This window comes from Gambusia affinis, linkage group LG13, assembly GCF_019740435.1.
Source record: "Gambusia affinis linkage group LG13, SWU_Gaff_1.0, whole genome shotgun sequence".
Classification (NCBI taxonomy): Eukaryota; Metazoa; Chordata; class Actinopteri; order Cyprinodontiformes; family Poeciliidae; genus Gambusia; species Gambusia affinis.
The window spans coordinates 5,572,208-5,585,881 of NC_057880.1; the positions used below are offsets into that span (position 1 = coordinate 5,572,208).

A 13,674-nucleotide genomic window follows, 5' to 3' on the forward strand; every position below is an offset into this window, starting at 1 on the left:
CGCAAGGCTGGGAAAGAGTTGGGTTATGAAGGAGTGGGTCTCTGAAGACATTTGTCGGGAGGGAGGACCCCTTCCTCTTCCCTTCCACCCTCCCACATTCATTCTTTTACCAACGCATCCTCACTCTCCCCCTGGTCTATCGTCTTCACGCTTTTGACAGGCAGAGGCGTGGTGCAGCACGAGCCCCAAAAACAAAGTCATCTGGTTGAAGATGAAGAGAAATCTGATTAATTTGGTGACTTTGATCTCATGATAATAAGAGCACAATCAAGACTCCAGGAAGAAGTTTTCTTAATAAAGCAAACTATATAAAACCAGAAAATTTAGTATAAAATCTTATAGATTTATAACTTTTTTTTCTTCCCCTCCAGGGGGTCTTTTGTGGGCTCTAGTGTCCCTTATATGACAGTGGGCTGACAGGAAAGGGGGAAGGAAATGGGGGAAGACATGCGCCGAGTGTCGGTCGGGTCCGGGAATCGAGCCCGCGACGGCCGCGACGCGCTATCCCCTACGCCACTACAGCATGCCCCTATAGATTACATGTGGTGAATAAAATTTCAATTTCAACAATACTGTTCAAGATAAATACCAATATTAAGACATAATAAGATTTCCCATCATATTAACAACTGAGGGTCAGTGCAGTGACAGCATGAAAACGAGGAACAATTTTACAATTGTGTTCCTACACAAAATAATGAAATTTTAATATCCTGCTGGTGGGAGCAAAGCTTCAATTTGAATCTGAAGAGACCTCAGTGTCAAATGATGCCAGTGATGTTCAGGCTGTAAAGAGAAGCAATTTTACATCATTTGGTTGAAAAGCAACTGGAAATTATTTATCTATTTAATCAACATAAATTTGTGGTTGAAATGTGAAGGTAAAAAAAAGACATATCAATGAAGCTGTCATTTACTGCTTGAGTGAGGTTTAATTGTTTTAGGTGTTAATATGGCGTAAAAAGTGAGCCTAGACTTCGTGTGATCATAGATGGCAGCATTCTGCAGAAAGCCTCTTTGGCAATAACAGAGTTTCATACAAGAAGAGTGCATGTGCTACTTTGATCTGCCATTAAACAACTGAATATTGAACAACTTCTCCAACCTAAAACTATTTTTATTTTTTAAAACTGAAATCTGATGTATTCAGAACATAGTCTCTGCAAATTTATTGATGACTCCAGTATTGGTGTTTACAAATTATGATGATGATTATTATTAATAGTAGTAATAGTAGTTGTAATTTTAACAGTTTATTTTTTTTACATTCTACAGTAGTAGGTCCAACAACTGATTGCATAAATTGCTTCAACTTTATTGCACATTTCTTTTTGCATGAATATTCGACTGACCTACTCTCTGTCTCTTTCATTTTAAAACCCCTTTCTCGCTGTGGTACAAGCCTGACCTCTAGTGGTAAAGTCGTCGCATTACAGCGAGACAGCAGAACCTACACAACACAGAGCAATTTTGCTTTCAGGAGAGCCGAATAAAATTTGTTTAGAGTCGCAAATGTTATATGGCCTTTTGAAGAAAAACAAAACAAAACAAAACAAAAAAAAAACAACAACAACCTTTTAGACAAATACTTTAGGAAATGTTTTGTGAGTTTGTAAGCAACCTGTTAGAATCCTGCTTTTTTAGAGATTTGTTTATTATTCTGTGTTCCTTTGACCTTAGTCTCTCTCTCTGTGTTTTTTTTCTCTCTCCCCTCACACTTATAATCACTTAGCCATTCAGCCCTGGTTCATTTTCCCCACATTGATCTCCCATTACTTAAACACTTCTGCTGGTTCCTGCCATTTATTTCCCAGTTTCTTCCCCATACAACCTTGCTGTCTTTTTGCCCCGAGTTCCTGTTTTTGTTTACCTCTGGTTCCCTACGCTCCCCATTTTTGTAAGTTTGTCCTTCATTTTTTCATTAAACATTCTCAATTTACTCAACGTCTTTGCCTCGCTGGATTTGGGTCCTAAATCAACACCGCGGACATTATGACAGAACCAGAGAACCTATTTTTCAGATTGAAAATGAAGAAAAAACATGATAGGATGTTTTTTTTAATTTGTGAAAAAGTGTCAGGTTCTATGTTTTTTGGTGTATTTATTTCTAGTTTCCTGTGTGTCTGAGTCTCTGTGTTGTCCTGTCTCCCCTTGATTAGTTCCCAGGTGTGTCTCGTTCCCTGATTACCTTATGTGTATTTAGTGTCACCTGTGTCTCTGTGTCTTGTCGGATCCTCGTCACGTCACGTCTACGTTTGGTCACATGTCACTCCTCGTCGTCCTGTTCCCTTGTTGTATCCTGGTTTGTCATTAAATTCATTATTTTACATTCTATCCGGTCCATCAGCGTTTTTGCCTCACCTCCACCACCGCAAATCATGACAGTAGGATCCGACCACAACCGAGGTGAGGGCGCTCCCCTTTGGGGGCAGAAGAACCGCGAGGACTGGATCCAGCAGCAGTTGGAGTTGGCACAGAGGGATCTCTACAAGGATGTAGAGATCCTGCCTTCTCCGCTGTTGCTGGAGGAGATGGGTCTGAAGTCGGACTACGACTTGCAGAGAGAGGCTTTCCGGGGGACGAGACTGGCCTTGGCACCCCCCGGATTCGCTCCCGGCCGTTTTTCCCGCCTGGGAGCACAATCTCCGCAGCCAGCCCAGAGGAAGAGACGTGAGCCGCCGGCCCCTCGTTACCCTCTGCGGACACCAGGTCAACAGTTCGCCCGGAGAAAGCAGCGTGAGCCGCCGATGAACTCGGCCCCTCGTTGCTTCCCGGAACCACCACATCCGCAGTCATTCCGGAGAAAGCGGCGTGAGCCGCCGATGAACTCGGCCCCTCGTCGCTTCCCGGATCAACCACCTCCACAGTCCACCCGGAGACAACGACGTGAGCCGCCGGTGGATCTGGCCCCTCGTCGCCCTCCGGGAACGCCACCTCCGCTGCCGGCCCCGAGGCGCTTCGCCGGCACTCCTCCGCTGCCGGTCCCGAGGCGCTTCGCCGGCACTCCTCCGCTGCCGGCCCCGAGGCGCTTCGCCGGCACTCCTCCGCTGCCGGCCCCAGTAAGTCCAGAGTTTCCCAGTCCAGAGTTTCCCAGTCCAGAGTTTCCCAGTCCAGAGTTTCCCAGTCCAGAGTTTCCCAGTCCAGAGTTTCCCAGTCCAGAGTTTCCCAGTCCAGAGTTTCCCAGTCCCGAGTTTCCCAGTCCCGAGTTTCCCAGTCCCGAGTTTCCCAGTCCCGAGTTTCCCAGTCCCGAGTTTCCCAGTCCCGAGTTTCCCAGTCCCGAGTTTCCCAGTCCCGAGTTTCCCAGTCCCGAGTTTCCCAGTCCCGAGTTTCCCAGTCCCGAGTTTCCCAGTCCCGAGCCCCCTGTAAGTGCCAGTCCCGAGCCCCCTGTAAGTGCCAGTCCCGAGCCCCCTGTAAGTGCCAGTCCCGAGCCCCCTGTTAGTGCCAGTCCCGAGCCCCCTGTTAGTGCCAGTCCAGAGCCCCCTGTTAGTGCCAGTCCAGAGCCCCCTGTTAGTGCCAGTCCAGAGCCCCCTGTTAGTGCCAGTCCAGAGCCCCCTGTTAGTGCCAGTCCAGAGCCCCCTGTTAGTGCCAGTCCAGAGCCCCCTGTTAGTGCCAGTCCAGAGCCCCCTGTTAGTGCCAGTCCAGAGCCCCCTGTTAGTGCCAGTCCAGAGCCCCCCTATGCTCCCCGGCGCCGCGGACGCTCCCCGGACCGCCTCCGTGGTTCCCGCCTCCGGCGCCGCGGACGCTCCCCGGACCGCCTCCGTGGTTCCCGCCTCCGGCGCCGCGGACGCCCCCCGGACCGCCTCCGTGGTTCCCGCCTCCGGCGCCGCGGACGCCCCCCGGACCGCCTCAGTGGTTTCTGCCTCCTGAGCCTCCGCCCACCCTGTGGGTAGTTTTTTTTTTTTTGTGTGTGTGTGTTTTGGACTCTTGGCCTCCGCCCACTTGGTTGGGTGTGTTTTTTGTTATGAACTCTGGCCCTCCGTCCAGCGCCCCTCCGCCCACCCTCGTTGTGTTTTGGACTGTTTTGGGCTGCCTTGGAGCCGCCCTTAAGGGGCGTACTGTCAGGTTCTATGTTTTTTGGTGTATTTATTTCTAGTTTCCTGTGTGTCTGAGTCTCTGTGTTGTCCTGTCTCCCCTTGATTAGTTCCCAGGTGTGTCTCGTTCCCTGATTACCTTATGTGTATTTAGTGTCACCTGTGTCTCTGTGTCTTGTCGGATCCTCGTCACGTCACGTCTACGTTTGGTCACATGTCACTCCCCGTCGTCCTGTTCCCTTGTTGTATCCTGGTTTGTCATTAAATTCATTATTTTACATTCTATCCGGTCCATCAGCGTTTTTGCCTCACCTCCACCACCGCAAATCATGACAAAAAGCACATAGATTCCAACCAAATTACAATAAAAACTGATATAAAAACTAATATAAAAACTTATTTCTTGTACTTTTAGTGTCCTTTGTGGAATTTAGGACACAATGGACCTTAGTTTCTAGATTCAGGAAAATGTAGAAAAACAGTTAAAAACTTGCTTTTATCGTTTTAATTTCTTCCTCTTAATGTTTAGCCAAAGTTAATAAGAACCATTGCAGAAGGTCCACAGAGCCACTTGCAGTTCTGGTTATTTTTATAATATTTTGTCTCAATATCTATCTATCTATATATCTGTATATATATGTGTATATATAAAATGGTGTTTGGACTCTTTAAGTTAGAAGGTGAAACCTAGATGATGATTAACTTTACCACTATGATTAAATGTGTAAGCTTTTGGCTATCAGCCTATCACCATAGACCATTCCACTTTACAGATAGCTAAAAGAAATTACGAGGGGGAAAAAAAACACGTATTTTTGTTTTCGTAGCCTTGTTTACATAAATACAAATTGTATTTGTTACCGCTACAATGCGTTCGTTTTAAATGTGTCGTCCATGAGTGTTTGTAGAGACACCACGAACACAAATTCAGCACCAAGGACAGCTGTCCAGCAAAGACGTGCGCGAGGAATGAGAGGAGTGGGCGCCATATAGTGGGGGAGTGTGCTGTGAGAGAGAGGCAGAGGTTTTTTTGTTTGTTTGTTTTTTGTTTTTTTCCACTGGAGAGCACTGGTTGGGATTACGCTCGAGCTGTGGGTTGGAGTGGATTACGCGGCGTCGCGCGCGCAGAGAGCTAGAGAGGCGGAAATGTGCCGCCGCGCTTCATCGCCCGACGAGCTTCTCGGTCCGCTCCTCCGCCAACTGATCGCGACACTTGAGGCGCACCCTGACTCTTTCCGCCTGCACTAAATCACCGCCCGCACCGAGGTGCCCGGCTGCATGGAAACATGGCCGACGTTCCCCAGATCGTCAAAATCGGGATTTCCCTGAAGATGCTTCCGAACAACAGCCCGGTGTTCTTCAAGTCGGACGGAGCTCGGTTCGGACAGACGCGGACCATCAAGCTGCTGACCGGCTCCAAGTACAAGATCGAAGTGGTGGTGAAGCCGGGAGCTGTCCAGGCCACGTAGGTATTTACGTGGATTATCTTTATCTAGTCGAGGGGTGCGGGGAAAGGGGCAAATCTGGTGAGGCTGGGAGGCAAAACCAACAGGTATCAAATTCTTATGTTCCTTTTGTAGAGCAAATATTTAGAGCTTAATATTTGAATATTTTCTTATTTATTTATTTCTTCAAAATAAATGCATTTAAGAATATTTTCAACTCAGATTAGTGACTATTTCCAGTAGATAATTCCTCATAGAAAACGCTGCGAACATATGGACTACATTTTCTGAGTACTTTCTGTTTACTATTGAACAATGGAAATTGTGCATGTTTATTACTTAGGGGGAAAAAGGTAGTTTATAAAAATACATTGTTTTATTATTATTTTTTGCTTCATGTTGATACAGACTGATCAGCTTTTTTTTGGTGTGTCAGGGTTTTTTTTAATTTGAATTTCATTTTTTAAATTATTTTTATTGATCCAACATTTTGGCCTTGATGGCTCCACAGGTCATCGAGGCAAGTTTAAAGCTGACTCTACGTGCGGCACGTGAACGCAACACAAACACCTCTTGCTTCCACGTCAAAATCCACCAAAGATTACTCTGGGATGCGGGCCTTTGTGGTGTTGAGTCACCGGGCTCTAGTGATCTGGACTCCTGGTTATGTAATCAGCTCAGCTGCACTGCCATCTCCAAACACGGATTAGAGACGGATGTTCGGCCGTAATTCTGTAAAACAACACGGAGCACGCTCCTCAATAAGAATTATGTGAATATAGGTCACACATGGGTTGATGCAGAAGAGCTGCTCAGCTGAATGTGGGGCACAGAGCACAGCTGGGGGAGCCTGCAGCTCAACTCTGATTTGTCAGTGGGGCGGTAGCAAAAAAAAAAAAAAAAATCTGTCAAAGATCTCCAGCTGCTCGGAAAAAGAATTCACGCTATTTGAAGCTTTTTATATTTTAAGAGCAGGCAAACTACAATACATATAGTAGGCATTGTATGTCACGCATTGTAGCTAAATAGTTGAATGAATGAGAAATTATTTTTTTATTAATTGAAGACGCTACAGTTCTTCTCTTTCAATGCAATCAGTTAAATCGTGACAACTGCACTGCAAAAACACAAATTTTTTACCAAGTAGTTTTGGTCTAGTTTCTCATCCAAATATCTTAGTACACTTGAAATAAGACAAAGCTAGCTTACAAATAACTTTTTGGCAAAGCATAGGAGCTTAATATTGTTTAGGTTTTTTTTTAAGTCCACTGGCAGATTATTTCACTTATGTCAAAACATTTTTCCCTCATAATAAGTGAAGTGATCTGCCAGTGGAACTAGTACTTTATTACCAATATTAAGGAATTATTAACCTAAAATAAGCTCCTGTATTTTTTATTAAAGTTAGTTATGTCTTATTTTAAATGTCCTAAGACATTTCCAATAGAAATTAGACCAAAAGTACTTGGTAAGAGTTTGTGTTTTCGCAGTGGAATATGCATCTAAAAGTCCCAAGATAGCAGCTCTTGAGATGAAGGTGGGCAAGGCTGGTTTAAATAAAACGATATGAATGTTTTATACGGCCTAGTCAAAACATAGAATTGAGAATCATTGGGGGGGAAAAAATTGAAAGTTGATTCTCAAAGATGCTCTCTATCCTCTTTGAGCGAGCTTGAGCTGTTGAATTGTTCCACTTTGTGTTTGTTAGTCACAAAAATGCTTGTGGCAGCAATGTGACAAAGCGAATATTTTTGCAAGGTGCTGTATATGACATCGGTGTGTTTTGCTGTGTTTCTGCCTGCAGCTCCATGAGTGTGGGTGGAGTGACCTTTCCCTTGGAGCAACAATCCAAAGACCCCCAGTCTGCGGTTTACACCGGTCAGTATGACACTGAGGGGGTGGCACACACAAAGAGTGGAGAAAGGCAGCCAGTTCAAATCAATATACAGGTATGAGTGGACTGTACACATTTGACGACTATGAACCCAGTGTGTGGGTCGATCGGCTTTCCACTATTGTCAGTGAAACAACTGATCCAATATCACCAGTCATAGAATATAACATAAATTAGTGCACTTAACCTTACAGTTCATGCACTGTAAAAAATGAACTTATGGGGTTATTACATTAACAAAAGAATATCATGTACTTTTAACTAAATAATTTTATGTTTCAAACAAAAACGTGATACAATCATGTTGGATAAACAAGAAATTCAACAACTTCACGTTTATGAAATTTAATCATGTTGAGATGACACGATTCATTATAGTCAGACTGATATAGTGCTGAAGCCGAGTGAGATCACAGGATATCACACGAGTTCACGCGAGACAATCGTTTTTGTCTCAACTTCAATAACGTATTCAAGTTGAGATAACGTGATTCAATTTAGTCCGATTCATTTCCCTCTGAAGAGGGTCTAGCGAGATCAGGGGATCACGAGAGATTATGAGACATGGCTGTTTTGCGCCTGGGAAGACTTCAAAGCGGTTTTAGTTGCAAATTAAACTATAGATATTTGTTTTTCTCTGCAGGGCACTATTGGCATTTAAGAACTGCACTGAAACAGTTCTTAAATTTCTTTCAGCATTTAAGAACTGTAAAAAAGTCTTCTTTTAAAAAAAAACTTTTTTTAGTCAAGTAAATTATTTGGTCCAAAGCGTTGCAAATTAGTTGGGCTGGCTCTTTTAAATTACATTGGGTCCAACTATAGTAAATGGGTTGACTCAACCTTAATAAATTAAATTGAGCCAACACATTTGCTTTAAATTGGAATAACCTTAATAAATTGAGTTGACCTAACACATTTGCTTTAAATAAGAGATTCGATGATGCTCAAACCTTAAGGTGGTCATGTCTCGTACGTGTGTTTGTGCTTTCAGTTCACAGAGGCGGGATCATTTGAAACCGTGTGGCAGGTGAAGTTCTACAACTACAACAAGAGGGACCACTGCCAGTGGGGCAACAGCTTTAACAGCATCGAGTACGAATGCAAACCCAACGACACGCGCACGCTCATGTGGATCAACAAAGAGATGTTCATCTGACGACCAGAGGCGGCGCAGAAGACGTGGGTGTGTGCTTTAACGAGTCCTCCCTCCTTCAACCATCTGTCAGTGTCAGAAAATGTGAAGCTCTTTGCAACCGAAACAGACCCATACCCTGCTATTTTATGTAAAAGACTGCATAACCTTCCTTGGAATGTTTTTTTTCCATCTACACTCTGGTATTCTGTCCCTCAAGTGTGTAAAAAATAAATTTTTGTGTAACAGTAATGTAGTTGTGTAAGATTACCTGTGTTTACAATGAGTATGTGTTTTACAGATGGTGCTACTGATGTGGTTATGTGGATATGTGTGTATTTTTAAACTATAAGCAGTACTGTGGAAAAGTTTTGACTGTCTCTTATTTCTTGAGATTTATTTGATTTGTTTAAGTTACTTAGCGCTGAGTAATGATATTTGGTCACAAGGTCTCCAATAATTCAGTGTTGTTCATACAACAGGAATCTTAACAAAGAACCATTTTTAAGCTTAGTTCAATCTAAGATACCAAAAATAACACAGTTAGTCACAGACAGGAAAAATAATCTAGTATTTAAGCACCAATAAGATGATTCCCAAGCATGTAGTAGCATTGCGCTAGTGCTTAAGATTAGCACAAGCTTTTTGAAAACCCCTGAGAAGGAGAAACTGATAGAGATTTTATTGAAAAGTTTACAAAAAAAGTTTGGAACACTGTGTAGAGTCCATCAACATTCCTACCCTGAACTTTGGTGATCTGATCAAGGGGCCTTCTTTTGGAGGATATCTGGTCATGTCCCACTGGTAGGAGACTTGAAGGCAGACCCAGGTTCCTCTCAGGGGACTGTTTGTCCTTTCTGGATTAGGAATGCCCCCAGGTTGCCAGAACAAACTGGATGACCAGGACCCTCATGTAAAGTTTCATCTAAAATACCCTCAGGGTGGTACTGCCATATTTGGAGGCATGTTTATGCATTCTTGATTGCTGACCTGTTGATCAAGTTTTATTAATACAGTTTTAAAATGATTAAACATTTGGTACATTCTGACCGACTTAAAAAGCATCTTGGTTTGAAGCACTCTATGTTTACCTCTGTGGGAGTTCCTTATGTTGAATACATGAATCATTTGAACATGAAGTCCAGCTATATAAGTAAGCATTTTAGCTTTGGATGCAGTTCTTGTCTCCACCGTGTTTGTGTTCTCTACCTCTTCTAAAAGGACCTGACTTTGTCTCCATTAAGGAAAGGGGGAAAAAAGTTTTGTATTTGGAATATTCCCAGCCTAAACCTTTAGTGACCTGTTTATTGACTGTTTTATATTTTTTGTGACGTTATATAAAAAAATGTTTTTTTGTACAGAGAACAATTAACTCTTTTCAAATTGTTTATTTTTTCAGAAAACACTTTCAATTCTCAATTAAATTGATCTATGCAGAACATTAGGGGAACCAAATGACACGTGCAATATACTGTTCTGATGGGATTTATGTTAAGAAGAAACTTTTCCTGTTGTTAAAGTAATGTTTATAATGTCATTATATTAAAAGGGGAAATGTCTATTTTTTGCCTCAGTTGCTGTCATTCCTACTAAGTGGTTTACATGGTTTAATTGCTCTAATAATCATTTTAAATACTATTTCTATTAAACTTTCAGCTTCTGAAAGAATACACAACTCTTGCAGGAAATAACACTTATTTCAACAATACATGAGGTGAAATTTCCTGTTAGACTGTGGTCAGCATAAGTTACACTGAAGGTCCTAAATAAACATTCGCTGTTTGGCATTACATAGACATTCATGTTAAATGCAACTGAAAAGTGACCAAATTTAACATGCTTCAGAAATATTAATGTTTTAAAGTGTTGCAACTGTTTGTTTCACTCCACGTGTCCTATGAAATCCCATAAGATTCAAGGTTGATGTATTGAATTTCGTGCGTTGCAACCTTCAACGCTTCTGTGGCTGTTCAAAAAACCACAGATTGTACTAGTGCTGCTGTCTTGAATGATTCACACGTTTAGAGCGAGGAATAGAAGTTTGATGAGATCTGAGGCAAAATCTAAGAATACTACACAACAAACAAGAACGGCTGGGTTGTTTCTTTAGCTGGATTTATCCTGCTGGGAAAGCACTTAGGTAGTTTTAACCAAATATTGGATCAAAAACCATGACCCGTTTGTTGGGTAACAGAAGAAACTCATTCCTCACAGAGTGAGATTGTCAGCAATGCGACAACCTGCTACTTTTTAGCTTACAAGGTCTTAGCAAAAGCTAGTGCTAGCAGCATATGTTTGACATTTACACTTTACCAAAGAATTAATTGTAAAGTCAACAATCGTTATTTTATATTGTTATACAGAATGATTTTTTTGGTCCATATTTAAATTCAGTGAATAAAAATCTTTTTTAGACTTGCGATTAATTCATTTCTATAATTTACCCCTTCGGAGTGAGCTTTTTCATTTTTATTGCATATCCTGCCCTGTGATAAGTATGTGTTTTCCAATGGATGACCCCTTGTGCTTGTGCTTGATTAGCCCACTCTTAGGAAGTTCAGACATTCGTAACTTTAGATTATTTTGTGGGGTCGAAAACTTTAGCCAGTATGCTTGGTGTGAACCATGTGCCAGCTGTATTGTGTTAAATCAACTCGGGGTTTGAAAGTAAGAAATGAAACACATTTTCTTGAGGGTGATCTGAGAATACAAGGTCACCCTGCGCACTGGGGTGTAACTTTTTCTTCAGAATACTGTTATGTTTTTTTTGTTGTTGTTGTTAATACTGCTTACTTAAATGGTTAAAACGGGGTTCATTTTTGTGTTTCCCTATTTACATTACTTTATTTTACAGAGATAAATAAAAAATATAATGTTAGAAACCAACATATGAATAGTTATTTTCAAAAAATATTATTTTATATATATGGTGTTCTAGTTTTGTGATAAAGTTTGGGGAAAATAACTCCCTGCAATTTTGAGATTCCACCACCAGGAGGAGCCCATGCACAAAGCTGCTTTGTGTGTAGGACATAAAAAAAAACAAAAAAAAAAAAACATGCAGCTTGTAGTACCCGGATGTACAGTACTGCCGCACCTCCCCCCTTCTCGCTCTCCCTCCGCCCCTCCGCCACCGCCTGCTTGTCAAACCGAACCTCCTCCTCCGCTTACTGTCCCCTCCCAGCGGCTCTCACTCCCTTCGCCACTGCAGTGAAAGCCTCGGTTACTGAGAGAGACGGTGAGGAGAGTCTGAAAGCTGGGTACAAATCCAGGACCAGACCTCTGAAGAGGCACTACTACCGTGTTGGGTTTGTTTTTTGTATCGTTCCGCTCAGCTCGGCGGCCCGCTGACTCTTCCTGTTTCACCTCTTTTCCGTTCTCATCGCCTGGATTTCATCATCCGACCCGCAAGATGGTAAGCAGCAGAAGCAACGGCTCCTATTTTCAGCCTCCGCCGACTGGTAAACACACCAGCTGGCAGGCCTGTGCTCTAGTGTGTCGAATAATGTGGCGTTTTCACAGCTTCTTTTCCGCCATGAGTGTTTCGCTTTGAGTGAACGGTCGAGAAACGTCGAGCTTTGCGAGGAGGAAACGCTTTTCTTCCCCACTTTTGGCTCAATACCCCAGGGCTCTGCTGACAGTAGCCTGCAGCTTGTGGCCCAGATATTTATCATCCTTTCTCGACATAGCCCACACTCTTATTAGCAACCAGGGCCTCGCAAATTAGTATTAGTGACAGAAATACCCGCTTATTGCATGTGGCTTTGCGGTTAATTGTGGCACATTTTTACCCACCGAGCAGGAAAATTCACTGACTAGTCATGTAGCGGCAGTGCTGTGCATTAAATAGAAAGCGCATTTTATTTCCATATAGGAAGCACGACGCCGTATATGAAACTGCTGCATTATATAATATTACTGCATATGCTTTGAATAATAGGTTGGGGCTTTTGAGAATCAATTTGCAACGATTTTTTTTTTTTTAGGGAAGCTGACATAGCAGGCCATGGGATTGCTACACTGCCACACACCGCCTGCTGTAGTAACCATCAGGCAATCAATTTGCATACCTGAGATCATTTGAAAATGCATTATAATCATAATGATTATACTTTTAATGCTGCATAATATATATATATATATATATATATATATATATATATATATATATATATATATATATATATATATATATATATATATATATATATATATATATATTGCTATACATGCACAACAATGCTCAAGCAGTCAGTAAAATAGCAGAGAGCGTGACAATGACGGCTAAATTAGCAAGTTGACTATTAAAAAGAAATTGTAAAAAAAAAAAAAAATATATATATATATAGGGCAGAGATGGCTCCATGGTTCTGTGGGATGGAGGGTAGGTGTTGGTCAGCAGATCCAACCATCCAGAACCTGAGAAAACAGCGTCTAGGCCTCGATCCATATATGTTCAGTGGAGATGCAGGGAATTATGCCAATAACGTTTTGAAGTACCTTTTTAAATGGCTGAAGAACATCCCGACAAATTTCAATGCCTTGCTGTTCTTACATTTTGTTTTTCCTAGTTCAGAAATTACAATGGCTTTCTGTTTTTTTGTGGAACACACCAGTCTTTTTTTCTTTCTTTTTTTTTTTTGCTTTTGAATGAGTTCTGATCTGTGATCAGCAAGCCAAATACTAAACTCATATATTCTTTTCCCCATGGAAACTAAGAACTCGATCTGTAAATCTGTCAAAAAACTTTAACTTGTGTGTATTTTTTCAATTTAATAAAAAAAAACCCCCAAAAAAACACAGAAGTTAGGGAGGTATTATTTAATGCGTTAATGATATAGTCTCGAAATTCCCTCAATTACTGTTTGGGAACGGTACAACCATGAAGTTGAACTGGACTCTTTCCACACAGTTTCAACCTCTCAGCTAATAAAAAAAAGACAAATGCAATTTATTTGTACAATTTTATTTTATTTATAAAAATGTACATATTTTTGCATTTAACTGCCATGTAGACTATTTTACAGAGGGTCAAACATTGAAGCCACAAAAATGCTGAAGTTTAAGTGGATTATCTTTTACACTATTTTATCACAAATAGAGAAAAATGTTTCAGAAATCAAAGTGTTTATAGAATATCTGTTTAGTGTAAAACAATTCAGGTTGGGTTTG

At 41.7% G+C, this 13,674-nt stretch overlaps 2 protein-coding genes across 2 annotated transcripts in view; both read left to right on the top strand.

Annotated features, from left to right (window-relative positions):
• The first annotated feature begins 5,015 nt into the window (after positions 1–5,015).
• On the top strand, positions 5,016–10,063 carry cnrip1b (cannabinoid receptor interacting protein 1b). The gene is made up of 3 exons (XM_044136322.1): positions 5,016–5,496; positions 7,281–7,425; positions 8,362–10,063. The coding sequence occupies exons 1-3, from the start codon at positions 5,318–5,320 to the stop codon at positions 8,524–8,526; spliced, it is 489 nt and encodes a 162-aa protein (XP_043992257.1). The 5' UTR covers positions 5,016–5,317; the 3' UTR covers positions 8,527–10,063.
• A 1,578-nt stretch (positions 10,064–11,641) lies between these two features.
• Positions 11,642–13,674, top strand: part of LOC122842443 (calcineurin subunit B type 1) — a 30,842-nt gene continuing 28,809 nt past the window's right edge. Inside the window, exon 1 of the mRNA XM_044136323.1 lies at positions 11,642–11,917. Within this exon, the coding sequence (XP_043992258.1) occupies positions 11,915–11,917 (3 nt within the window). The 5' untranslated portion in view covers positions 11,642–11,914. The remainder of the gene's footprint in view (positions 11,918–13,674) is intronic.

Bases quoted from the DNA above. Each gene is read 5' to 3' on its own strand.
- cnrip1b (XM_044136322.1), top strand. From the start codon at position 5,318: ATGGCCGACGTTCCCCAGATCGTCAAAATCGGGATTTCCCTGAAGATG. The intron at 5,497-7,280 runs GTAGGTATTTAC...TTCTGCCTGCAG, and splicing joins CCGGGAGCTGTCCAGGCCAC to CTCCATGAGTGTGGGTGGAG. The intron at 7,426-8,361 runs GTATGAGTGGAC...TTGTGCTTTCAG, and splicing joins CAGTTCAAATCAATATACAG to TTCACAGAGGCGGGATCATT.